General features: G+C 53.2%; 1 protein-coding gene across 1 annotated transcript; it reads left to right on the top strand.

Moving 5' to 3' along the window:
- Positions 1-25,369, top strand: Chaf1a (chromatin assembly factor 1 subunit A). The gene is made up of 15 exons (XM_026404449.2): positions 1-131; positions 2,635-2,685; positions 4,645-5,504; positions 10,852-10,908; positions 13,211-13,413; positions 13,784-13,844; positions 14,212-14,280; positions 15,676-15,902; positions 16,228-16,396; positions 16,521-16,601; positions 17,028-17,120; positions 17,994-18,252; positions 18,719-19,188; positions 22,833-22,932; positions 23,283-25,369. The coding sequence occupies exons 1-15, from the start codon at positions 80-82 to the stop codon at positions 23,381-23,383; spliced, it is 2,853 nt and encodes a 950-aa protein (XP_026260234.2). The 5' UTR covers positions 1-79; the 3' UTR covers positions 23,384-25,369.
- Positions 25,370-26,092: the final 723 nt, after the last annotated feature.

Here is a 26,092-nt window from a genome sequence, read left to right as displayed (position 1 = left end):
GGAGGGCGAGCAGCAGCGGCCGCTGGAGCTGAGCCCGCGCCCCCGACGCCCGAGAGGAGCTTGAGCTGCCGCCGGAGCCATGCTGGAGGAACCGGAGGGCGGGGTGCCGGGTGCCAGGGGAGCGGCCGCAGGTCAGTTCGGGCCTGCATGAGGGAAAGGGGCGGCGCGGCCTGTGCGAGCCGAGAGGCCGGTTGGGGGTGGGCTGGCCTCTGGGCGCGAGCCTGCTGCTCCGGGCCAAGCGTGCCGTCCTCGGAGCCCTCGGATACCGGACAGGCGCCCAGTGACCCGGAGGACGCCCTTCTTGACGTTATTGTTGCAGTCGCGGTCATATATACAAATTCCTTCTTCCTGGCGCCTTTGCATCACTTAGCCCTTCCAGGGCCTCCTGTGGATGACGGGTGCCTGGAGGGGAAACAGGCTCCAGAGGTGGAGGGCCAGCTTTGCTTCTTACCGAGTGCACTGTGTCCTAAGAGAGCTGGACCTTGCAGCAGGTGGGGAAACCGAGGCTTGAGGTCACGTCGTCTTGGGGGGGGACTGAAATCAGAGCAGCTGCCTCTGGGGATCTGGGCAAGCCCAGCCAGGTAAGAGGGTTGGGTGCTGCGGATTGCCAGGGAGCTGGACTCCGGCCTGCTGTGCGAAGTTGCTTTCTCCTCCCTGTTTCTTGGAAGGGGTCTTTCTAGCCTACAGAGGCTTCCCAGAACTGGGGGTGGTCAGCCAAATAAATCCAGACTGCCCTTCTTTCCTGCTTGACTCCACATGGTAACCCCAGCACTTGGCACAGTTCTTGGCACGTAGTAGTTGCCCAATAAATGTGTGCTGGTTGAATGGATTAAGGGCAAGAAGGGATATCAACTAGTCTAGTCCAGGGCTTCTCAGTCTCAACACTATTGACATTTGGTGATCTTTTTATTTAACCAAGTCAGGATGTCTAGTTAAAAACATAAAACCAAATACCACTTGTTATGACCATATTATAACACAAAGTCTGTTTTAACACCAAATAGAATTAGGAAGGATGTAATCTTAAAAGAGCAGTTGGGCTGGGGCTCTAGCTTAGTTGTGGAGCGCTTGCCTGGCATGTGTGAGGCACTAGGTTCAATCCTCAGCACCACATAAAAATAAATAAATAAAGGTATTGTGTCCATTGACAACTAAAAAAAAAAATAAAGAGCAGTCTGTAACACTATACACAGGAGTGTTGAATATATATCTTTGAATAGTCTGGTTCCTTGAGAGGGTTTTTTTGTTTTGTTTTTTGTAGTTGTAGAAGCCCCAGCCCTGGGTGGGTCCCTTTGTTATTGATCTGATGTGGTTTCTGGGCACAGGGCATGTCTGTTTCCCCTTCAGTTCTTGCTAGTGACTCGGAGTCCTGCAAATAAGACCATGAGGTTATCCTGAGAATAAATTTAAGTGGCTGAAGATTATGGCGGGAGGGGATCTATGTTTTTATTAACTGAAAACTTAAATTTTTTTTTATTCACTTTAAATGATCAGAAAGAAAACATGGGCACCTTATTCTCCAGGCTTAGGTCAGAGTTGGGTGGTAGGTGGCAATTTCAGCTGTGGACAACTGAGTTTAGAAAAACCCAGTCAGATTTTCACGTAGCTTTTATAAAATGTGATTCCCAAAATAAGCTAAAATAGATTTTTCTAAGCCAGATTGCCTGGCAGGTGTGGTCTTGTATGCTTAACATAACTGTTTAAAGATATTTATCCAAAGACTTGGTTCTATTCATGGTTAATTCTGCATCAACTTTGGTATTGTTAAATGCTTTTCTTGGAGATTTTTTTGATTTAGAAAAATTTTCTCCTTTAATGGAGCACTTCAGCTCCTGCCTGACAAGTTGAAAGTACTTTCAATTGTGTTTCCTTCCTACCCTCCCTTTAAAATGAAAATGAATTCTTTCCTGATTTACAAAGCTAGTGGTGATGTAGGGGGTGGGTTAGAAAATGATATTTGGGGGGCATGGGGAAGTAAATAGGAAAATGTGTTTTTTCGCATATTTACCTTTACTCAGTCCACTGCTCATTGTCCCTGTTACTATCTTGATTGGTTCCCAGTGTGTTCCAGAGCCCACACTAGGTGTTCTAGGTACCTATGAAACAACTCACTGCTGGCAGACAGCTGCCTTTTTTTTTTTGGCAGGAGGCATAATCACAAATATTTCATTGTGAGTGCCAAAAAGAAAACAAAACAAGATATGGAGGTAATCTAGGGCAGAATGTCTCAACTTATTAACATTTTGAGCCAAATGACTCTTTGGCCTGGAGGCCTGACCTGTTCATTGCAGGGTATTCAGGAGTATCTCTGGCCTCTACCAACTAGACTTTATTGTATTTTTTTTTTTTGGCAATTCTGTGGATTGAACCCAGGACCTCATACATGCTAGGCAAGTGCTTTACTAATGAATGAACTACCTCAGGCCCCTAACTATACCCTAGAGCACACCTAAGATTTCCCCCTAAATAACAAATAAAAATGTGTCTAGGCGTTGCCCAGCATCCCTAAGGGGCAGGGGGCAGCATCATACCCACTTGAAAATCCCCTTGTACATAATTGGCTCTGTGTGTATATTTGCTAGCTTAATGTTTCTAACACTTAATAATTTATCCTTTGCCATTTTTTATTCACAGCCATGGATTGCAAAGACAGACCAGCTTTTCCGGTTAAGAAGTTGATACAAGGTAACACGCTGACACAGTTAAACTTTTATTCTGAATTTGTGTCCTTCATTGTCTCCTGGTGGGATCCACAGTGAAAGCTTTCGGGGGCTGGAGGGAGAATAGTTGCTGCCTCTACAGGTTGATTGTCCCTTATCTAAAACGTGTGGAACTAGCAGTATGTCAAATTTCAGATTCTGTTCTTATTTCGGAATACTTTTATGTATATAATGAGCTCCCGGGGAATGGGATCCAGCTGTTAATAATCACTGTTTCATATATGCCTTATACCCATAGCCTGAAGGTAATCCTACAGTATTTATAATGTGCCTGGGTTTTGATTGTGTCCTGTCACCTGAAGGCGGGAGTGGATTTTTCTTCTTACATGTACTATTGGTGCTCAGAAAACTTTAGATTTTGGAGCTTTTCCAATCAGGGATGCATAACCTGTACCAGGAAGCTGGGAAACCCATTTTGGGTACTGAAGATTGAACCCAGGTGCCCTTTATCACTGAACCGCATGCCTAGTATGTGTGTGTGTGTGTGTGTGTGTGTGTGTGTGTGTGTGTGTGTGTGTGTGTGGTGCTGGGGATCAAACTCAGGACCTTGTGCATGCAAGGCAGGAGCTGTATCAACTGAGCTATATCCCCAGCCCCGGAAACCCGTTTTTGTACCTTAGCTTCCCTTGGGAACAATAGTGATCCAAAGGTAGGGTTTCTGTACCTCAGCATTTATGAGGTTTTGTAACTTTCCCCCCTCCCTGGGGGTGCTATTCTGTAGACTGCAGGGGGTTCAGCAGCATCCCTGGCCTCCCAGTAGATAACAGTGGCCTCTAAGTTGTGGTAACCAGAGGCATTGCCAGATGCCCTGGGAGACAAACTGCCCCTATTGAGAACCACTGTTGTACAGGAAGGTTAATGTCCCCAAATCCTTTTGTGTGAAATAGGGAGTGTATTTATCCTTAATCCAGAAGCAGCTGGATTGTATAAACTGGGTTGTTTGTCCAGTTTTCCTGCAGCAGTTTATGTCCTGTGGAAATTGACAGCAGGATTGGTGTTGGTGGGAATTTTGCTGAGGGCATGTGTCCAGAGGGTGAAGACCTAAGGCAAAGCTGTAGAACTGGACAGAATACTTGTTTTAAAAATTGAGAAAGTATACATGATCCCGAATAGGTTGATTTTATTTGCTCTGTTACATTACAAAGTAGTGTTTTTGAAATGCTGGTTTGGCATTTAGGTGGGTGTAGGCTTGTTGGAAAGTCCATTTGATTGAATTTCCTCGCGCTCCTCAGGTGTTGGCTACACATCTCTTACAGCCAGCCCCAGCCAGCCAGGTGCTGGGAAGACAGTTGCTGATGAGGAAATTTGGCAGCCTGGAATGCTGGTACTACAAAGAGAAATCTTTTCATGAGGGTCTGTTTCTGCAAAACCAGAAACAGTTATCTTAATGGGTTTTTTTTTACCCACTGTAAATACATTTGGGTTTTGAACTGGATCTTGATCAGAAAATCTTAAAATTTTGGCAATATCCCTGTTAAAAGATTGTCGCCCCCTGCCCCCGCCTTTTTTTTTTTTTTTTTTTAATGAAGACTTTGGAAAAGTACAGCTGAAGCAATAGTCTCATCCTGTCCCTTCCCCACTCCTTTGGTGTGGTAGGGATGGGGCCCAGTGCCTAGTGCATGCTCTGCGCACACTCTGTCACTCAGCCACACCCCAGCCCTGAGAGCACCATTTTGCGGCACTGGGGATACAACCAGGGCCTTACACACGTTAGGCAAATGGTCTACCACAGAGCTACACCCTTAACCCCCAGAATTCCCCTCTTAAACTTGAAAGTTTCCGCCCAGAGTGCAGCAAGTTTATTTTCTTTGCCCAATTTTTTTATTGATAAGGTGAATAATTTTCAAGCATACAGAATATTAAAGTATTTATTGTCACTGTACACTTTCACTGAAAGGGCAACCTCTTTCTCTCTTCATTCCAGCCCGTCTGCCATTCAAGCGCCTAAATCTGGTCCCCAAGGAGAAATGCGAGGATGGGTCAGAAGACATTGGAAGCTCCCAGAGTGTTTCTGTGGAAGGGAAAGTCCCCGATTTAGAAACATCTTTGGACAACTTGGAGAACAACTGTCATATGGGTTCTGACCTAGACTTCAGACCAAAACTTGTCAATGGGAAGGGTCCCTTAGATAACCTCATAAGAAATAGAATCAAAACCAGCATTGGCCAGAACATGGTCATTGTGGATTTGACGGAAGACTCCAGCGACCAGCCAGACGGTACTGTGGACCACGATGAAGTTAATCCCGAAGCCTCCCTCTCAAGGGAGACTGCCAGTGGGGTCGGAGAAGGCCCAGGTCAGGGGCCATCAGGGATCATTCACAGCCACGGTCTGGCGACCTTTCCTGCAGAAACCCTTTCAGACATTCCCTGTAAATCAGAAGAGGAGCCTGTTGGCTCTGAAGCCCTGAAGAGGGATGGCAGCTCTCAGGAAGGTGCCCCTCAAAGCTGCTCAGAGCCAACAGGGGGCCCAAGAATGTGCCCCCAGAAGGAGCAGGACAGTTGGAGCGAAGCCGGAGGCATCCTGTTCAGAGGGAAAGTTCCTGTGGTGGTTTTGCAGGATATCTTGGCAGTGGAGCCTCCTCAAGCCAAGCCTCTCAGGACACCCCTGGACAAGAGCCTGGCCTCAGAGAATGAGGCGCTAGAATCCTGCCCTGAGGAAGACTCTGCCCTTAGCCACTCACCCCTGAGCTCCTCATCTACCAGCTCACCTGAGGGGCAGTTGGCTCCTGGAAGACAGCATCGTGGTCCCAGCCCCTCTTCTACCTCCACGCCTGTCCACAGAGTGAGTATCTCCACAGAACCCCAGGTCCTGGTGCTGCCTGGGCCCTACACTGGGTCTTGGGACTTACTAAAGATGCAGAATTCTCTCTGATAGTGAAATCCATGAGTTGTTTGGTTCTGTGTGTGTTGTGGTGGGCTGAGGATGCTATTCAACATGGTGCCCATGTCTTGTGGAACAACCGCTTCAGCCTTTGTCGCCCATACCTGATGGATAGCTGTGTTGGTGAACAAAGCCTGTGGGCAGGTATGCCCTCGCTTCCTACTTGAGTTTTCTTTCCTCCACTCCTTCCTTCGGTCCCAGTGTAGACCTGTAGGGGTGTCTCTGAAGTGGCAGCAAGACAGTGGGCAGATGAAAGGGAAACTAAAATCTGCTCTTGGCAGCAATGCCACCTTCTTAACCTCGTCTGCAGTGACAGGAATAGGAACATGAGGGACCTGTCACCATAGTAAATGACCCAGAAAGGTGACCTTCAAAGAATGTGCTTCTTGCTGGGCACGGTGGCACACGCCTGTAATCTCAGTAGCTCAGGAGGCTGAGTCAGGAGGATTATGCATTAAAAGCAGGGTGCTAAGCAACTTTGTAAGACCCTGTCTGTAAATAGAATAAAATACAAAATATAGCTGGGGATGTGTCTCAGTTGTCGAGTGCCCTTAGTTCAATTCCTGGTACAAAAAAAAAAATGTACTTTTTTAATATTTATTCTAAATTATGGGTGGACACGGCATCTTATTTTACATTTATGTGGTGCCAAGGATCGAACCCAGTGCCTTGTGCATGCTGGGAGAGCACTCTACCACTGAGCCCCACCCAGCCAGACCTTCTTTTTTTTTTTTAATATTATTTGGTTGTAGATGGATACAATACCTTTATTTTATTTTTACGTGGTGCTGAAGATCGAACCTAGGGCCTCACACGTGCTAGGCGAGTGCTCTACCGCTGAGCCACAACCCCAGCCCAAGAATATGTGCTTCTTTAATGCTTTAAGCACACCCATGTGGAAAATGCTTGGGAGAAGGAACATTTTGGATTTGGGAATATTTGCACATATATAATGAGATATCTTTGGGATGGCACCCAAGTTTAGGCACAAAATTCATTTATGCTTTGTGTACACCTGTTTTTTTGTTTTGTTTTCTTTGTGGTGTGGTGCTGGGGAGGGAACCCAGGACTTTAGACATGCTGATCACCGAACCTCATCCAGTCCTTTTTCTGTGCCCTATGCAGTAGCCCAGTCTTTAATACACAACATTCTGAATAGCATTTGTCCCATAGGGTAGAGTATAGAGTCCTCTGCCTGTGGCGTCATGTTGGTGTTCAGAAAGTTTCAGATTTTGGAGGATTTGTGGTTTCAGATTTTTGGATTACGAATGCCCAATCTTTATTATTTCTAATAAAGCACAGTGGTGAATTTCTCAATTTTCTCATTTTTAAGGTCTCAAAGGTCCAGGCACATGGTTGGGGATATAGCTCAGTTGGTGTAGAGTGCTTGCCCCACATGCACAAGGTCCTGGGTTCATTCCCCAGCACCACAAAAAATAAGGAAAAGGGTCCAGGCACAGTTGTATACACCTGTAATCCTAGCATCTTGGGAGGCTAAGGCAGGAGGATTGCAAGTTCAAAGCCAGCCTCAGCAATTTAGTGTGACCTCATCTCAAAATAAATCAAAAAGGGCTGGGGATGTGGCTCAATGGTTAAGTGCCTTTGGATTAAATTCCTTGGTACAAAAATGTAAAAAGGTCTCAAGAGTGAAACTCATAAAAATCAGTCCAGAATCCCAAAATGTATTGTTTGATTTGATTGTACTTTTGTATGTTCACTTTAAATCATTTTTTAAGTTGTAGTTGGACACAATATCTTTATATTGTTTATTTAGTTTTTTATGTGGAACCCAGTGCTTCCCACGTGCTAGGCAAGTGCTCTACTCTTGAGCTACAACCCCAGCCCCACTTTAGATCTTTATGTGATTGGATCTTAATTTGTACCGGAGATTGAACCCAGGGGTGCTTAACCACTGAGCCACTTCCCCAGCTCTTTTTAAAATTTTTTATTTTGAGAGAGGGACTTGGTAAGTTGCTGAGGCTGACTTTGTATTTGAGATCCTCTTGCCTCAGCCTCCTATTACTGGGATTACAGGCATGCATTACCCAGATAGGGCAGGAGACTTTCACTTTGAAAAACAATGATCTGGGGACTGCCTTATTTAGAAAATACCAAGCTCTCTGGAAAAGCCAAAGGTTCTTTTTTGTTTTACGACCTTTTACCGTGTAGTTTGTTTGCAATTAGGTGTGAAATTTAGTGTATTTTATTGATGATACAGGATGAATGTTAGGGCAGTCACGGTGCTGGACCCTCTGGCTTGCCTTGGTGTCAAATGAGCCCAGGTTTCAGGTCTTTTCTATGCAGATGAATTTACAGCCAGCTGCATGGCTTGCAGCTTCTGCATCTCTGGGTGAAAAGTCATGCATACGTGTACTGAGCAGCGGTGACTGAAGGTCACTGGGAGGGTATGCACATGATAATGCTATTCTCTATAAGGACATGAACACCTGTGGGGGTTCTGGAATCGGTGGACATGGGGAAGGGGGCGTGACCGATGCACGGGTTACATTTCATCATTGCACCTTGACCTCGGGACCTCCTGCTGGATCTGCCCTGGGGTTGCCTCTTGCCATTTTCTGATCCTCTGCATGGGAGAGATCCCTCAGAAATACACAGTAACCTTTTGTTTCCTCATGAGAGATATGTGTCACTCATCCTTGGAGAGATATGTGTCACTCATCCTTGGAGGAGAAGTCGTCTTTTAACTGCTCTGTTCTTGCCGTGGTGTGGAAGGGTGGCTGCTGCTGCTGCTGCCGTCCTCACTGGCGGGGGGCTTCTGCGGCCTCTGTGCTGTGCCATGGCAACATGATAACCCTCTGCGCCACCTTGGGCTGCTGAGAGACTGAGCACTTGCCAGCTCATAGGGGCGCGTGCGTTCCTTGTTGCCTGCCTGACGTAGGTTGGACTGCTCTGGGGCTGTCACCTCCCTGCCTTGGCTCCCCTGCTGTTGAGTTTCTCTCTCCTGCACCTAGAAAATTCTGGTCCTTGAGAAAATGTCAGAACCCGGCCTGGGGATGTGGCTCAAGCAGTAGCACGCTCGCCTGGCGTGTGTGCGGCCCGGGTTTGATCCTCAGCACCACATACCAACAAAGATGTTGTGTCTGCCGAGAACTAAAAAATAAATATTAAAAAAAATTCTCTCTCTCCTCTCTCACTCTCTCTTTAAAAAAAAAAAAAAGAATTCATGAGATTAAATTCTTTAAAAAAAAAAAAAAAGAAAATGTCAGAACCACTGGGTCTGGAGAGGCTTTGCGGGTGCTTTACTACCCAGACTCAGTGGGGTCCATCTTGCAGAGAGCATGGTTGGGTTTGTGCTTGAACTTCCTCCTAGGATCCTGGGTCAGGCCTTGGCTGGATAGTTGCTGTCTGGCCAAGCTCAGGTGGGCAGCATGTGTCAGAATCATGTGTAATTTAGAGTGAGCTCTATCAACACCAGATCCTATTTGAGGACGGTAGTGTTGTATCAGACAAGAAGGTCCATGCACATTTAGGGAAGCAGTGGCAGTGCCAGTCTGGAACCAGGTGGCGGTTGCTGGGGCCCTTGGATATTCCAAGCCTGAGCCTGCTGTCACGTGAACCTGCTCCTCCTGGGGACCCAGTGCTTGAAGACTGGTGGCAAAGAGAAACCTCCTGCAAGGCTGTAGACTCTAGATGAGGCTGAGTAAGTCTGGGCACAGCTCGGTGAGTGTGTGTCCCCTCCAGTCCCCTCATCTAAGAAGCTGGCTCTCATTGTGCACTGGACCCTCCCAACACAAAGGGCAGCAACAGAGATGCCGCCGCTCACACTTTCTGTTAGGCCCTTTAGTGTGGAGGTGAAGCCCACAGACTCCGCAGACCAAGCGCGTTCTGGACAGATGCCTTTCCATCAGCGTTTGTTGAGACTCACCCAGCGGACGCTGAGCTCACCTCCCATGTACTGTGGGACCCAGGAGCTAAGGCCGTCTCCTGGGTTGTGTCTGATTCCATGCGTGGTCCTTGGCAGAGGTTCAGATTTTCTAGATAAAGATGTCACTTCAAGGGACTGGGGACGTGGCTCAAGCGGTAATGCGCTGGCCTGGCATGCGTGGGGCGCTGGGTTCAATCCTCAGCACCACATACAAATTAAAAAAAAAAAAAAAGATGTCACTTGAACACAGCCTTGTGCGCCTGTTGGAGCCTCTCCAGGCTTATGGGCCTTTTCTTTTTCAGCCTCCTCTGCGAGTTTGAATGGAACCTGGAGAGTTATTTCTCCCCACCGTGCTTGGTTTTAATCGTCTGTCCGGGAAACCTGGTGGGAGGTGCGTGGGCCAGTAGTGTGAACTCTTATTCCAGATATTCGAGTGGAGTCCCCTTGTCTTGGCTGTGCATGTAGCCTCCTTTCAAGGTGGTAGAGACTTTTGTGCCTAAGAGTCTAGGGCTCTGGACCAGATCTCCACCCCTGAAGCTGACTGTTTTCTGAGAAGCAGAGTTGAGTTGTGGCTCCATGGTTAGCACTTGCCTGGCAGGTGTGAAGCCCCCAGTTTCATCCCCACCACACACACAAAGGCAGAGTATCCATCAGAGGCCTACACAAGTCCAAGCTGCAAATATGTTTTATTTACTTGAAGTAGTACCAATTTTTAGACATTATGTTAAAAATTTGCATGTTCCCTGGCTGGGGATGAGGCTCAGTTGGTAGAGTGCTTCCCTCGCGTGCACAAGGCCCTGGGTTCAATCCCCAGCATGATTCAGGTGTCAGCTCCTCCTGGGAGTCAGTGGCTCTTGGCTCAGGTTCCAATAAGAGCTCATCCCTTGGGAGTGACAGGTCCTATCTCCTTTGCTACAGGTCCCTCTACGCCTTTTTTGCCTGTGGCTTTTATTTTTGAGCTTGCCTCTGGTTTCTCCTGCACTCAGCGCCTTCAGTCCTTCCTTTATCTGCCTCCCCACCCTCCCCCTTATCTAGTCCCAGGTACACGCAGGTACATGCACATTTATTGGAGTCTGTGACACCCTGGTGACATCTTGGTTCTCTTGGTAGGAACATGGGTGGCTGTGAAAGGATGAAGTGTATCCTCTTTTGCAAAGACATTCTTAATAGTGGTGCCCTCCTAGTTGCTCCATCTGTTTCCCCCAGGGACTTCAGGGAAGGTGTCTATTGGGAAAAGTGATTCAAACAATCCCTGCTTAAAAATAAATCTCCTGGGCTGGGCGTTCCCTTACCTAGCATGGTGAGGCCCTGGGTTTCATCCCCAGTCCTGCAAAAAAGAAAACAAATGTCTTTCTATTTCAGATAACCAAGAAATTCGTCAAAGGGTCCACAGAGAAGAACAGGATGAGACTGCAAAGAGTAAGGCGCTTTCCCTGCAGGAGAGCACAGTCCCATGTGCCTGCTGTGCCTGTTGGCCTTGTCACCAGCAGAGCCCTTTGCTCCTCCCTTGTCCCATTTTCGCCTTCCCTGACCATCGGGTGATGTTGTGGACGTTGTAGCTTGTGGGTTGCATCACTTTTTGCTAAATCCTAGGGTTTTGCACACCGCCTCTTCCTAGCCTAGGAGTAGGGGTGGTAGTCCTCTGCCTCAGTAGCTGGCCACTCACAAGCCTGGGCGTGGCTTGGTGGTAGAACCTTGTTCAGCAGGTGTGTGGCCCTGGGCTCCACCCCTAGCACCAGAAGGAACCTGATCCCTGCAGCCCTGTCTCTTCAGAGGAATTTTAGTCCCTACACTAGAAGAGTGAGGGGCTGGGGCTATAGCTCAGTTGGTAGAGTGCTTGCCTTGCATTCACAATCCTAGCACCACCAAAAAATAATAATAATAATAATAATACACTAGAGGAGTGATAATTGTTAGTGGCTCCCTGTCCAGCTTTGCTTCTGTTAATGGGTTTCTCCATGTTCGGGTGTGTGCGTATGTGTGTTACTGGGGATTGAACCTAGGTATACTTTGCTACTAACTTATGCAGCCCTTATTTTATTTTGGGTTGGGGTCTTGCTGACTTGCTGAGGTTGTCCTTGAACCTGCCATCCTCGGGCCTCAACCTCCTGAGTCACTAAGATGACAGGCGGGTGCCACTATACCCAGCTCATTTGGTTCTTATTATGCCAGAGTTCAGAGACAGCCACTGAGGTACCCCATCCCCTGCGGCTTAGGCAAGGGGCCCTTTCAGCAGTTGGCTCTCAGTTCCCCAGGGTTTCCTGGGCCTCGTTACAGCTGCGCTCAGGTTTTTTGTACTGGGTATTTAAGCCACATGCTAAGCTCGTGCTCTACCTCTTAGCTGCACCCCAGCCCTATCTTCTTATTGGAATTTCGAGTCTCTCCATAAATGTCAAGAAACAGCCTCAGGTATAGCTAAAGACATGTGCTTTACCTGGGATTTCAAGCCTTGGCTTCCTTATTTAGCACCTGGGAGCGGTCCTCCCCATCCTGCCATTGTGCCCGTGGTCTTATCTGGGACAGACCTGTCCCCTTTCTTGGGCATCTTTCATCTCCTGTGGTGCTGCATAGGATTCTTGACAAGAAATAGACACTCAACACCCTGTCAACGTGATTGGAGGTCCATCAAGGCAGGGTCAGCGTGTTTCTTCATGTGTGGGCGGACAGGCGCTTCACAGCCGAAAGCTTGGTCCTGTGGAGATGATCTTGGCTGTCCAAGAAGGACGCGTCCACCCTCGGCCAGTCAGGTGGCTTGTCGAGGGTAATGTGGGGATTGTAGTCAGCCAGTGCCTTGAGCCACAGGCCACTCTGCAGAACAAAGCACCGTGAAGTGAAGCCCACCCTCCGTGGAAAGCCTCAGGGACACTGGTCGTTGAAGCCCCCAGTACCATTGACACTGCCCCAGCCATTGAGCTTACTCTGTCCTTTCTTCACATGAAAGATGGGTTTAAGTTTTAGTTAGATTTTTATTTTACTTTGTTTCTAGTTTACTCTCACCTGGTAAGACTCGCTCATGGGTCCCCTGGCCTTGTCTCATCCCAGTCTTCATTGTCGCTCTGTGGTTTTGGGGTGGCAGGTGGGGGCTGTTTGTTTTGAAGGTAGGAGACGGAGCCTGGGTGTTCCTGTTCATTTTGACACACTTTTCTGATTGAATACACAGTTGGCATTTAATAGAGGAGCCGGGCGTGGGGCGCCGTGTCCTGGCTTTTGGTGTGTGTGCTGTGAGAATCAAACCCCGAGGCCCTGCCCAGGCCAGGCAAGCGCCCTACCACAGCTTCGCCTCAGCCCCTATTGATTTTTTTTTTTTTTTAATCTTTGTTTTATTTATTTATTTTTATGTGAACCCAGGGCCTCGCAGGTGCCAGGCGAGCGCTTTACCGCTCAGCCCCAGCCCCCCTATTTATAAGTGCTCCATTTTTGTTTCGTGAGAGACAGGCTCTCGCCACGTTGCCCAGCTGGCCTGGAACTTGCAGTCCTCCTGCCTCGGCCTCCAGCTGGAAAGCAGCGTGGCCACCACGCCTTGCGGTGCCCATATTTAAAATCATTTTAAATGAATCTTCCGTTGCACCACCCCCAAGGCGCTGGGATGAAGGACTGGTGTCATGGCGTGTTTTATGAGGGCACGAGACGTGGTGGCCTCTGGAGACGCAGAGGCCTCTGGAGCTGCTCCTCGTGCTTCCCCTCAGGGAGGGCCCAAGGACCAACTGTGGTTGTCCCCCAGGATAAAGAGCAGTTGAGGGAAGAGAAGGAGAAGCTGAAAGAAGAGGCCCGGCGGGCCAAGGAGGAGGCCAGGAGGAAGAAGGAGGAGGAGAAGGAGCTGAAGGAGAAGGAGCGGCGCGAGAAGCGGGAGAAGGACGAGAAGGAGAGGGCGGAAAAGCAGCGGCTCAAGGAGGAGAGGCGCAAGGAGCGGCAGGAGGCTCTCGAGTGAGTGCCCTCCCGAGGGCACCCTGCCCCGTGCAGGCCGCACCTCTGAGCCAAGGCGGAGGCCTCCACGGGCTTCCCACTTGTTACTGCACTGGGGGGACCGGCCTCCTGCCCCCCTCCACCTGGAACAGCTGCCACCCAGGGGCTCCTGGGGCATGCGGGTGGGTGGGCTTTCCCGCTGGCTGGGCTGCCTTCTGTTCCCGCCAGTTCCCTGTCCAGCGTCGTCAGTTTTCTTGGTTGACCCTGTACCCCGGCTTTGTGGAAGATTTGAGCAGTTGGTGATTGGTGGGTGTAGACTGTGGTATTAACCGCCGAGTGCCACAGTCCCTGCCAGCAGCCAAAACCTGAACTGTGGCTTGCTGTCTCACAGGGCTAAACTCGAAGAGAAGAGGAAAAAGGAGGAAGAGAAACGGTTACGGGAAGAAGAGAAGGTAGCGTGCTGCCCCCTGCCTCTCAGCTTTTGAGGCCGCGTGTTGGAAATGCCCTCTCTGCCCCCGCTACGCCTTGAGCGTTCCGGGCAGCTTGGTGACACCCATGTGGACCAAGTAGCCTGTTCAAATGCCACTGGTGTCACCGGCTCTCCATGCTGGCTTTCCACGCTCCTGCTGGCCGGGCATCTTGACAGGACTTGGGCCTTCGAGGGTAGCTGCCATTCTGAGACTGGCCGCACTCCCTATGTTGTGGGCTGATGGGTTTGTGGGCTACAGTCTCGTGGCCCTTTGCTCGGGAGTACTTGGGACTCGGTTGTGCCCTGAACACAGTGTTTCTCCACCCCACCCCATCCCTGTCTCTTCATAGCGCATTAAGGCAGAGAAGGCTGAGATCACGAGGTTCTTTCAGAAGCCAAAGACTCCACAGGCCCCCAAGGTGAGCAGCACCCCCTCCCTGGCTCCTCATGTCCTTCTAGAAATGAAGAGGGGTCTGCTGAAGACGGGGCCTTCGCTTACCCAGGGGCACCTTCATTTCTGCTGGTATCTGCAGGTTTGATATCTGGTCATTCATTTCATCCCCAAAACAGAAATGTGCGTGCCTGGTACAGTGCAGAGCCGACAGAGCTTGCCTGTGAGTGGGAGTCGGGTGCTCAACACGGGCACAGCGTGGAGCTGCCCCAGCCTGCTGGGGCCAGACCTCCGCTCCGGGCTGCAGTGCACCTGGCCCTCTTCTCAAGGGAGCTACCGGGTGCTGTGCTGTGTGTTCACACCCTGTGCACACGAGTGTGTACTTGAGGGTTGTTCTGAGTTGGTCTTGGTCTCTGTGTGTTCAGCCATGGTCTCAGGTTCTTGCCGTGGTACATTTTACATCTGTTTGATTCCTTTTTTTCAATTTTTAACTTTTCGTTCCAGGGGTTGAATCCAGGTGTCTTCCACTGAGCCACATCCCCATCCCTTTTTATTCCAGGCTTACCTGGAACTTGGCCACCCTCTGCCTCAGCCTCTTGGGTCCCCGGGATGACAGGTGTCCTATCATTCTGGCCATTTTTAAACATGTACTTCCTTGGCCTGGAGTGGCTGAATTCCAGGTGGTTGGCCTGAGGCTCTGTGGGTGCGCGTGCTGTGGCTACACCCGCTTGGTCCACCTGTTGTCTGCACGTTGCCCAGTGCAGTGGTGCCACAGCCCACCGGCAGCATTTCCTCCTCACGCACACCGTGCTCCTCTGCATGTCCTGCTGCATGCAGACCCCATGTTTGCTCACACGAGGGTGGCCCCTGAACCGGGTTGGCCAGAGGAATCCGATCTCCCAGAGTTCACACTTGGATGAGACGGAGCAGCTGCAGGGTGTTCCCAGTTCCAGGCAGTTTGCAGTATGGCGTGGCTCTCCTGGGCCCTGGGAGGGGAAGGGGTGGCCCACCAGACCCACTTCTGCCTCTGTCTCAGGTCACCTGTGTCTGTCCATCCATCTATTGAGGGGTAGCTTACACACGGTAAAATTTACACTTTGGGAGATGTTTGGTTAGTTTTGACAGGTGGTAGAGGCCTTGTAACTGTCTCCCTGGTCAAGGCCTAGAAACTGTCCACCAGTCACTGCAGACCGCCTCTGGTTCCTCCTCCCGGCTCATGAGCCACAGGATGGACAACCCTGCGGCTTTGCCTTTTTCAGGATTCCATGCCGACGAACTTGGCGGTATTTCTGCTTTTGGATGTGTCCTTTGACAGTGGCCCGTTGTGGAGCCAGCAGGCTCTGCCTGTGTCCACCGCACATTTTCTCCATTGATGAGTGTCTTCATTTTCTACTCAGTGTCCCATTGGGTCACTCTTTTTCAGACCCTGGCTGGTTCCTGTGGAAAGTTTGCCCCCTTTGAAATTAAAGAGCACATGGTCCTTGCCCCCCGCTGTCGGGCCACCTTCAACCAAGACCACTGCCATCAGCTGGACCAGCTCCTCCAGCAGCAGAGTGGAGATAGCTCCTTCTTGAAAGAGCTAAAAGGCCGCCAGCCCCTCAGGTCCGGACCCACCAGGCTCTGCAGCCGGGACACAGATGTTTTCAACAGGTAGAGCCTGAGGACACCGTCCTCTTCCCAGCCACCTGCCTGCCTTTGAACCCTGCCATCTCATTGTCCCCACTTTGCCGGGTGGGCTCCTGTTTCCAGCCTCTGCAGCAGAGGGTGGCCCCGTGCTCCTGCTGGGCTTCCTAGTCCATAGCCCTGTGCTGGTACCTGCCATGGGGGCATCCCGCCGTGTGCTGCTCCCTGTGCGTGAGCCGGGCAGTGCTGCTGTTCAGCTTTAACCTGTGCGCCTGTCCTTCGGTGGGTCCTGGGGTGCGGGAGGTGGGGAGCCAGTGGCAGACGAAGCAAACTGGATGCCTTCATTTGCCAGTGACATAGTGATCGTGGGCAGCAGCAAGGTGACTGGCATTCCTGAGCGGAGGAAGTTTGGCCGGATGAAGCTCCTGCAATTTTCTGAGAATCACCGGCCAGCATACTGGGGGACGTGGAATAAGAAGACAGTGGTCATCCACCCGCGGAACCCTTGGGCCCAGGACAAGGTAGGGGCTCTCAGGTGCCCAGGCCCACATGTCCTGCTGCATGCAGACCCCATGTTTGCTCACTTCTTGGCCATGCCCTTTCTCCCACCTGTCAACGACAGTGACACCCTATGTCTCTTGGCAGGCGCTGCTCGACTATGAGGTGGACAGCGATGACGAGTGGGAAGAGGAGGAGCCTGGGGAGTCCCTGTCCCACAGTGAAGGGGTGAGGGCAGGTCTGAGCACAGAGCGGCCCCTGCAGCCAGGTCTGAGACCCAGGCCTGGCCCGTGCTAGGCAGGTGCTCTGACGCTGAACCTCACCTCAGCCTGGCAAAGCCAGCCTGGGCCTCACTTCTCCTATGGAGGTGCTTCCTGTGCCGGTGGCATTGGAGGCAGCTGGCCCGGGGCCTGGCCTTACTCTGGGCTCCACTGCCTCCTCCTGCCAGCTGTGCTGCCCGAGTCTGGTAGCCTGACTTCCAGCCACCATGACCCCATGGGATTCCCACTGACCCCATGCTATCTGTAGGAGTGACCCTCAGTGTGGATGGAACCCGGGCCTCTCAGGCTGGATGAGAGCCCTGGCCTGGATTTGAGTTTTAGTGACACCCACGTTGTTTCCTACCTGACAACTTATTCATTTTTTCTCTTTGAGGACGATGATGATGAGGTTGGAGAGGATGAAGATGAGGATGATGGCTTCTTCGTGCCCCATGGATACCTGTCTGAGGACGAAGGCGTGACTGAGGTAAAGGGTGAAGGAGGAAGTGACTGGCTCAGAAGTTCGCCCAGGGGCTGGTGACGTGGTCATGCCTGCCCTGGCCACTGGACTACCTGCTCCACTGTAGCTGCAGGTGGGTCCTCAGCCTGGGCTTGTTGGAGGTGGCTGGACCTGGACCTGGACCTGGTTTTGCCTGGGAGGCAGCAGAGTGTGTGGAAGATTCCAGCTATGGGGCTCTCCTGGCAGATCCCTGAGGACTGGGCAGCCATGGTGGGGACTCAGAGGGTCCCAAACGTGCTCGGCTGGAGAGTGACTGCGCAGCACCACCTGTGGTCCCCAGTAGTCCCAGCATTCAGTCTCTTGGGCTCAGGGTGCACTGCGTTCTTGAAACTACTCCCAGGGTGTGGAGAACATAGGACCCCATGACCAGCGGTCCCTCGTGCCTCCAGGTTGCCACCCTGCCACCACTCACCAAAACCTGCAAGATGAGCAGCCGTGCAGAAGCCACTCTGGGGCTCTACGTCATCTGCCATGTCGCAGCAGTGGAAGGGAGGGCTGCCTTCCTGTGTCCTGGTGTGCCGCCAGACGTCTGCCACTTAGAGGATGGTCTAGGTCTGGCAGGTGGCAATTTGGGGTTGGTGGTGGTCACACACTGACCAGGAAGGCAGCTGGGCAGTAAGTTGCCTGCAGGGCAGGATCGTAGCAAGGTCATAGCAGCATCTGACTCGCCTCCAGCTGTCGAATGTCTGGAAATGCCCTGCCATGCCTCCTTCCCGAGGGCTGGGGGTCGGCTCTGAGGCAACATCCTCCCCACTGGGCCTGGCTCTGTGAGTGGCTCCTGGCCAGGGCCTGGGTGGAGGGCGGTGGGAGCCCCCAGCAACTGTGCTTTCCTCCTGCAAGGAGTGCACGGACCCTGAGAACTACAAGGTGCGTCAGAAGCTGAAGGCCAAGGAGTGGGACGAGTACTTGGCCAAGGGGAAGCGGTTCCGTGTCCTCCAGCCCGTGATGATTGGCTGCGTGTGGGCGGCCGACAGGGACAGCTGCTCGGTCGCCGAGCTGAAGGTGCTGCAGCAGTTCACAGCCTGCCTTCTGGATACGGCGCCCTCGGAAGAGGAGCAGGCACCCAGGGCCTCCAAGAAGGAGAGGAGGGACCAGCAGAGTAAGTGGGGTCTGCTCCTGGGCAAGGCCGGCCTCATCTGCCTGTCCTAGCTGACTGTCGTCCGGGCTGGGGAGGGGACCCAGGCCAGGTGCAGGCTCATGCTCTGCCTCTCTGCACCTCAGCCCCATCTTGTCCTTGGTGACTTTAGTCATTGTCCTGGGCATAGCTTGGAGCGCTGAGGAGTGGGAGGCCACTTGTGTCTCCAGGGCACGTCCCGACTCTGCCTCCTGGCTTTTCAGAAGCCAGGGGCACGGTGCTGAAGGAGCACGCAGGCGGCAGGCCCGAGCTGCCTGGGCGGCGCTGCTCTCCCAGGGAATAGGTGCACGGCCCTGCCTTGGGTCTGCTCTCCAGAGGCCCCGGCGGCCGAACCTGCACCTTGCAGACAGTTGAGGACCTCTGTGGCCGTGTCGGGCTCTGTCTGGGTGCACATTCTATCTGACCCACACCCCGTCCCCTGTCCCACCAGTCCTGGCCCAGCTGCTCCCGCTGCTACATGGCAACGTAAACGGGAGCAAGGTGATCATCCGGGAGTTCCAGGAGCACTGCCGACGGGGACTGCTCAGCAGTGACGGGGGTAGCCCCCCCAGCCCTGCCTCCCGCCCGCAGACCCCCACTGCCACCAGCGAGGACGCCGCTGTGCCCTCCAAGGCCAGGCTGAAGCGGATTATTTCTGAGAACTCGGTGTACGAGAAGAGGCCGGACTACAGGATGTGCTGGTACGTCCACCCGCAGGTGCTGAAGAGCTTCGACCAAGAGCACCTCCCCGTGCCGTGCCAGTGGAGCTACGTCACCATGGTGCCCTCGGCCCCCAGGGAGGACAGTGGCAGCGCCCCTGCTGCAGGGCCCAGCCAGGGACCGCCCGTCCTGCTGAAGAGGAAGGCTGCGGGGAGCATGTGCATCACGCAGTTCATGAAGAAGCGCCGGCATGACGGGCAGGTGAGCTGCCCCGGCTGCAGGAGCGGAGCCTGCGGGGCAGCGGGCCCTGCGGTTCCTGCCTTCTTCTGTGTTCTGGTGCTAGGGATCCACCCCAGGGGCATGTGACCACTGAGCCGCATCCCAGACCTTTTGAGAGACAGGATCTTGCTGAGTTGCTTAGGGCCTGGGTTCCTGCCCAACCATGGCAGCCTGATCAGTGTTCAGTGTGTCCTTTGTCATGAACTGTGGCGTTGCCCTGTGGGCACCCACTCCTGAGACCAGCGTCCTGTGCACTGAGACGGAGGTAGCAGTCCCCCCACTCAGGGAGTGGTGCTGCGTGGGTGGCAGCTGGGTGGGGAAGGTGAGGGGAGGGAGCGCAGACCCCTGCTTATGTCTGCTTCACACGTGAAAGACTGTAGGGGCGGAGGCCAGGTGAGGACCTGGATACCTTGAAAGCAAGGGGACCTCTGGGAACTCCCAAGAGGATCTGGTGTCATTGCTGTGGCTATTCCTGTCAGCCCCAGAGTCTCTGACCTCATGTGGTTTGTATGCAGAGCTCCCCTCAGGAAGTGCCACTTGACATTGTGGAGGACCCGCAAATCCTTCCCTAAAACAGGAAGTGCTGGTTGGTCTGTCGTCGGTGTAAGCTGTGCCTGAGGAGCAGAGTCCCCTCTGGTTGTTCCTCCCAGGCCATCTGAGAAGGAACCCAGGTTTGGTTGCCTGGCACAAAACTAGCTGGGGAACCAACTGTCCCAGGTTGAGACTGGCCAGGGCCCAAAGACACCCTTCTGTTGGTGTCACTTTCCAAGCAGCTGTGTTGGCCTTTGCCCCCATCTGCCCTCCCTGGGGACCCTTAGTGCCCAGTGCTCTATCAGGCCTCCTGTCCCCAGGCAGCATGTCCCCCACCTTGTTAGACATAGCTGTTTTCCCCCTCTCTCGTGCTGGCCCACGTCCCTCAATGTGGAGGACAGTGGCTCAGGCACGCGAGCAGCATTGGATGGAGCCTGGTGTGGGGATCTGCGTTGCATGGGCAGTGTGGTGCTTCGTTATTTTATCCAACCTCCAACAAAGAGAAGGTGGCGGTCAGAAGGGTTGGCATGTGACACGTTGCAGGTGGGTCTCAGGAGTGGTGATACCTGGCGTCTTGTCTGCAGCAGCCTCAAGTAATCAGCAAGGTCTCCACCCCTCCCACATGAGGCTCCTCCAGGCTTGGCAGCACAGGGGGTCTGGCTGAAGACCCTGCAGTGCAGCCCAGGCCAGACCCAGCTTAGCCTGTGCCCCACAGTTCTGCCTCAGCAGGCCCCAGGGCTTCCTGAAGTCTGCATTTGTAAGGTACCCCCCACCCCACCCCCAGAAACTGATGGGAAGAGAAGTGGGTGCATCACACCAGGAGGCACATAGCACCTGGCTCCCCAGTGTGTCCTGAGAGCTGGGCCAGCCTCCTGCCATGTTCAGCTCCCTCCTCGTATTCTTCTTCCTTTTTACACAGTACTGGGGTCGGAGCCCAGGGGCACTCTGCCCCTGAATCATATCCCAGCCCTTTTAAATTTTATTATGAGACAGCGTCTTGCTAAGTTGCCCAGGGTGGCCTTGAACTTGCCATCTTGGCTCCTCTGTTGCTGAGATTACCAACACGGACGTGCCACTGCACCAGGCCTTTCTTCCAGCTCTTCGTCATTGGTCACCTCCCTCTGGGGAGGCTGGAAGGGTGGAAAGGGGCAGTTTCGTGTTTTTTCTGAGGTGTTTTCTGAGTCCCCAGGACTGTGTGCATGCTGGGCGCTGAGCCCCTCCCCAGCCCTCAGAGTGCTCTTTAGCTGCCAGAGTCTGAGGAAAGGAGACCCTGACTCCCAGAAGGCAGTCCTGGGTAGGAACTGAGCAGCTCTGAGTGCACAGAGGCCGCCGGTGGCTGCAGACGCTGGGTACCCCAGTCCTGCCTCCTTGGGGAGGACAGTTTCAAGACCCTAGGTGGCATGTGTATAGAGCTTAAGTTGGGGTCTTCATTCCCGGGGCTGTAAATGGCCTCCCTAGAGCTCAGAGTAGTGTGACATTTGGCCTTGGACAGTAGGGCTGCACTGGGCCTCCAGGCCCTCCTCAAGGGCCTCTGGCTCTAGGGTGCTTCAACTATTTGGGCCTCAGTTCTATTTTTAAAAGTGTAGGGCTGGGACTCTGGCTCAGCGGTAGAGCACTCGCCTAGCATGTGTAAGGCCCTGGATTCGACCCTCAGTACACATAAAAATCAATCAATAAATAGAGGTACTGTATGCAACTACAGCTAAAAAATAAGTATTTAAAAAATGTTTAAATAGGGGCTAGGGATACAGCTCAGCTGGTAGAGGGCCTGCCTCACACACAAGGCCCTGGGTTCAGCACCCCATAAACAAGATTACATAGAGGGTCTACTTGCCCTGAAGCCAGGTAGCCCCTGTGACGTGCACCTGGAGCCCCAGCTGCTGGGAGGCTCAAGCGGGAAGAAAGCTTGAGCCCAGTTCAAGGCCAGCCTGGGCAGCAGAGTGAGACCCTGTCTCAAAAATAAAAGGCAAAGAACAGCAGGCGTTGGCTCCTGTTTCCCTGGCCACTGCGGTCAGTGCTGGTGATGGTGGTGGTCGGCCAGCTCCTGGCTGAGGGACTCGTGGTCCCTGTCCCTTGCTTGGGCCCCAGGGGCAGGGTGCTGGTTCCTCTGAACATTCTGGATCTGAAGAAAGCCTTGCTCGCCCCACCTGCTCTTCCCTGTGTGAGAGCAGCAGTGCTGCAGGCGGTCTGGGGAGGTGGGCCTGTCCAGTCGGTGCTGGCGGCAGGAGGCCATAGGGCTGTGCTTTGGGCCAGCCGGCAGGGAAGCCAGGAAAGCACCTTGCACGACTGACCCCCTCGGGGCTGTCACTCTTCCAGGCAGGTTTTTACAAAAGAGGAATTCAGAAGTGTCTCGGAACGGCCTCCCAGTTGGTGTGAAGCTGCCCCCGCTGGAGTGGGACCCTTGGTCACTCATGTTGCCTGAGTGCTTGTTCTCCTTGGGCAAAAGCCGAGGGCTCGAGCTTCTCTGGGTAGCGGCCCCTGCTCCATAGTCTGGGGCACTCCCACCGGCAGAGCTGGTCTAGCATAACGCAGGTGGGGGCTGCGAGGCCAGGCCGAGGGAGCAGAGTGCCCGAGACCACAGACGGCAGCAGAGAGTGCAGGCTGGCTCAGGTCCGGAAGTGGGAGCTTGTCGACCTCTCTCTCAACCCAAACTGGAAACCTTTTGTGGGGGAAGGTACCAGGGATTGAACTCCGGGGCATTCAACCATTGAGCCACACCCCAAGCCCTATTTTGTATTTTAGAGACGGGGTCTTACCAAGTTGCTTAGCACCTCACTTTTGCTGAGGAACTCACTGTCCTCCTGGGATTACAGGCATGTGCCTGGCTCAACCCAAAACAGAAACCATTTTTGTCCTAAGGCAGATAATGATGGTAGTTGTCAGCGATCTGACTTCAGCGCATTTAGAGAACCCCAGGATTTTCTTCAGCCACAGGTTCTCGGACAAACCATCAGGTTTAAAGAAGTTGTTGCCAGTTGCTGGGGGCCTTAGCGGGTGTGCACATGCAGGCAGGGAGGGGGGCTACCGATGCCCACCACATATGTGGCATGTGGGCTCCTCTCCCTGCTGATGGTCTGTGTGCCCTGTCTGTCCAGGTTGGAGCCGGGGATGTGGATGGCTTCCAGGCAGACACGGAGGAGGAGGAGGAGGAGGAAGACGGCGACTGCATGATCATGGATATCCCAGATGTTGGGGGTGAGAAGGGTTCCAACCCTCTGCATCTCATTCAGATCGATAGGAAAGGGGAGAGCCATCCAGGCAGAGGGACGTGCAAAGGTTCTGAAGCGGGAATGGCTGAGCGGGAGGAGTGAGTGCAGGGTGAGGACAGGGGCTGAGCCTGGCTGTCCGCCACTCCGAGTGAGGGGGTAGCTGGGACAGAGCCTGGGTGGGAGAGGACAGTATCTGACAGAGCAGGTGAGTGGGTCTACAGCTTTGGGGTGCCCCAGTGGTGACCTGAGCCTCCACTGGCTGCAGGGGTGGTGGCTCCTCACAGGGAGCCCCGTGGGTACAGCCAGCCACACACCCCTCCTTCTCACACCCTGCAGAGGCCCAGGACCCGTGTGGACCCACTTCTGGAGCCGAGGAAGTAGTGAGAATGGACGTTAGCGAGAACCCACTGCCTGCCAGCCCACTCTGTGCCTCCTGAGCATCCCAACGGCCTGGCTGGCTGGGGCTTGTGTAGGGCGGTCAGGGGCCTCCACACGACGGATACTTGAGCGTACTACCGATTCCTGTGTAAAGAGCACTTTGTCCTGCTTTGCAGACCTCCCAGGTCTGAAGAGTCTGTACAGGATGCCTGATTAGTTCTTGACGTTTGTGAAAATCGTCCCAAAAAGTTGCATATTAATCTGCCCTTGAATAAAGCATTATGAGGCGATGACATGCAGGTGCGTGCCCGCCCCTCAAGCTCCAGAGCAGGGGCAGGGCTCGATGCTTGGAAATGAACTCAAGCAAAGCACCAGAGGCACCCGTGGCCCAGCAGCACGGGCACCTGGACTGTGTGGACGTGTATAAACTTATTCTCTACCCTGAGCCGCCTTGTCTCTGAGCAGGTCCGCCCGTCCCTCCGCCCAGCATCTGAAAGCACCAACCATTCTGTTGGCCACTAAGTCCTTGTCCTCCTGGCTGACTAGTCCAGGCACCTGCTTCTCCCAGTTCCTCTTCCTGCCCTTCAGGTGTGAGGAGGGGTCCCACTCCCCACCAGGGCACTCAGAAGCCAGTGTTGTGCGTCCCAGAGCAGGGAGGGAACGAGGGAGCCCTGTGCTCGGGGCTGTGGTGACTGACAGCAGTGGGGGAAGCCAAGGGCTGGGCACTTCCTGTCCAAACCTAGACCCAGAAAGGGCCCTCCTGTTGTTCCTGCCCTTGGGTCTAGCCATGTCCCCTGCAGAGTGGCTTGGCACTGACTGGACAGCCCACATGAGGTGGCCATCTCCATCCTCACCCTGACTTGCTCCCCCTGGCCCCCCATGGGTGTGGTGACAGATGCCCCAGGTGCAGGGTGAGGGCTCTGACCTTAGCCTGGCCAGTAGGCTGGGCTCATCCCCAGGTCTGGGCTGCAGGCCCTCCTGCTTCCAGCAGAGCCTATGTCTACGTGGCTCTCAGGCAATGTTCCTGGAGTAAGCAGGGGACGTGCGTCAGAGTCGAGTCGGCCTTGATCCTCAGAAACCCACATTGGGCAGCTCTAGAGGCTCAGGTGTGACAAAAAGTCATGGTGGGCTCCTGGTTGTGGGAACTAGAAGGGACATATTTTTGCTAGTTTCTGTAAGGGACAAGGAAACTCATGTGGGGTCTCAAGCTTCAAGTCTGACTCATGCAGCTGGTGGTAGCCAGATGACCAGTCACCACAGGCCCCCACTGGAGTAGGCTAGATGGTCACAGCCTGGTGCCTGTGATAACCCACCGTGTCTGGGGTGGCGGGTCCACGGCTTCAGTGCTGCCTGGCTGCAGAGATGGTGCCCATGTGTCAGCCACAGGACCAGGGCCTTCAACACTAAGGCCTTGTCCAGGCTCCTGTGGCTGCTGTAGCACATCACCGCACCTGGTGGCTTAAAACAGCACAGATTCATCTTCTCACAGTTGTCAAGGCTGCAGTCGCTCGTGGTTCCCCAGGTGGACCCAGGAACAGCAGGGCTGGGCCTGAGGAGGCCCTGCAGCCCTGGGCGCCCAGCCCTTCCTCCAACCCAGGAGAGCCAGCAGTGCAGGGTCTCCCAGTCTGACCCTCTTACCTCCTCCCACGAAGACCCTGGTGACACTGGGCCCCACACAACCCAGGGTGACCCCCCCTGCCTTCTGCTGAAAGGGAATAGACACAAGTTGGGGGAGGTGGAGGTTTGGGGGAACAATGTAGTCTGAGTATGTCCCCCAAGGCTCCGCCTGTGGGATCTTGGTCCTCAGGGTGGCCACGTGGAAAGGGACCTTCAAGAGGTGGAGCCTCGGGTGCAATGGTGGAAAGAGACTGACCAAATTGTGCTATGTACATATTTGAGTGTGCCGCAGTGATCACCTTTGTGTATATCTATAAAGCATTAATATAAAAAATCTATAAATAGAAGAGGACACGAGGAGGGAAAAGGGAAGTGCTGGGGACCCAAGTGGAGCAAGTCACAGTCCGTGCTTTTATGATCATGTGAAAGTGAACCCCAATATTCTGTGTAACTGCAATATGCTAATAAAAACATCTTTTAAAAAGTGGTGGGCCTCCTGAGAGGTTTAGATACTGGGGCAGCTGCCCTCTGGAGACGGATGTGGTTCCTGGGACCCTGCAGGGGGTGTGCCTGCAGAGGAGAAAAGGGCAGGCCTGGCCCTTGTCCACACTTGTCCTCCTGGATCACACGTGATCGCCTCACGTGTTCTCCCACCACACCCTGCACCCCGTGAGGCAGCCGCAGGCACCATGGCTCACACAGGCACCATGCCCTTCTCCCTCTAAAACCGTGAGCTCAGAAAACCTCGTCTTCACACTTTACTGAGTCTTGGATGTTCTGTTACAGCAACAAGCTAGTTGAACACACCCCTCCCAGGGCTAGGAGATCACAAAGGGGCCCTGGGCCTCAGGTACCTGGCACAGGGCCCCCTAAATAAAGCTTGCTCACTGTGGTTCTGTGAGCAGTTAGGGATAATCGGACATGAAAGCTTGGCCTTTGGCACGTGGGACCCCTGGCTGGACAGCCAGCAGCCCTGAGAGCATGAGCCATGCTGCGCCCTCTGTAGTGGGGAGCTCAGCAGAGGTGACCCTTGCCCTAAGTCCAGTGGTTCATATTCACCACCAGGAAACTATTTTCAAATATTTCATTTATTTAGGTTCATAATTTAGAAATTACATGTCAACTGTGCTGTTGGGCTAGCATCTCTCCTG

This window comes from Urocitellus parryii, chromosome 3 (genome assembly GCF_045843805.1).
Source record: "Urocitellus parryii isolate mUroPar1 chromosome 3, mUroPar1.hap1, whole genome shotgun sequence".
In the NCBI taxonomy this organism is placed as follows: Eukaryota; Metazoa; Chordata; class Mammalia; order Rodentia; family Sciuridae; genus Urocitellus; species Urocitellus parryii.
Note: the sequence above shows the minus strand (reverse complement) of the source record. Positions and strands in the feature narration are given on the sequence as shown.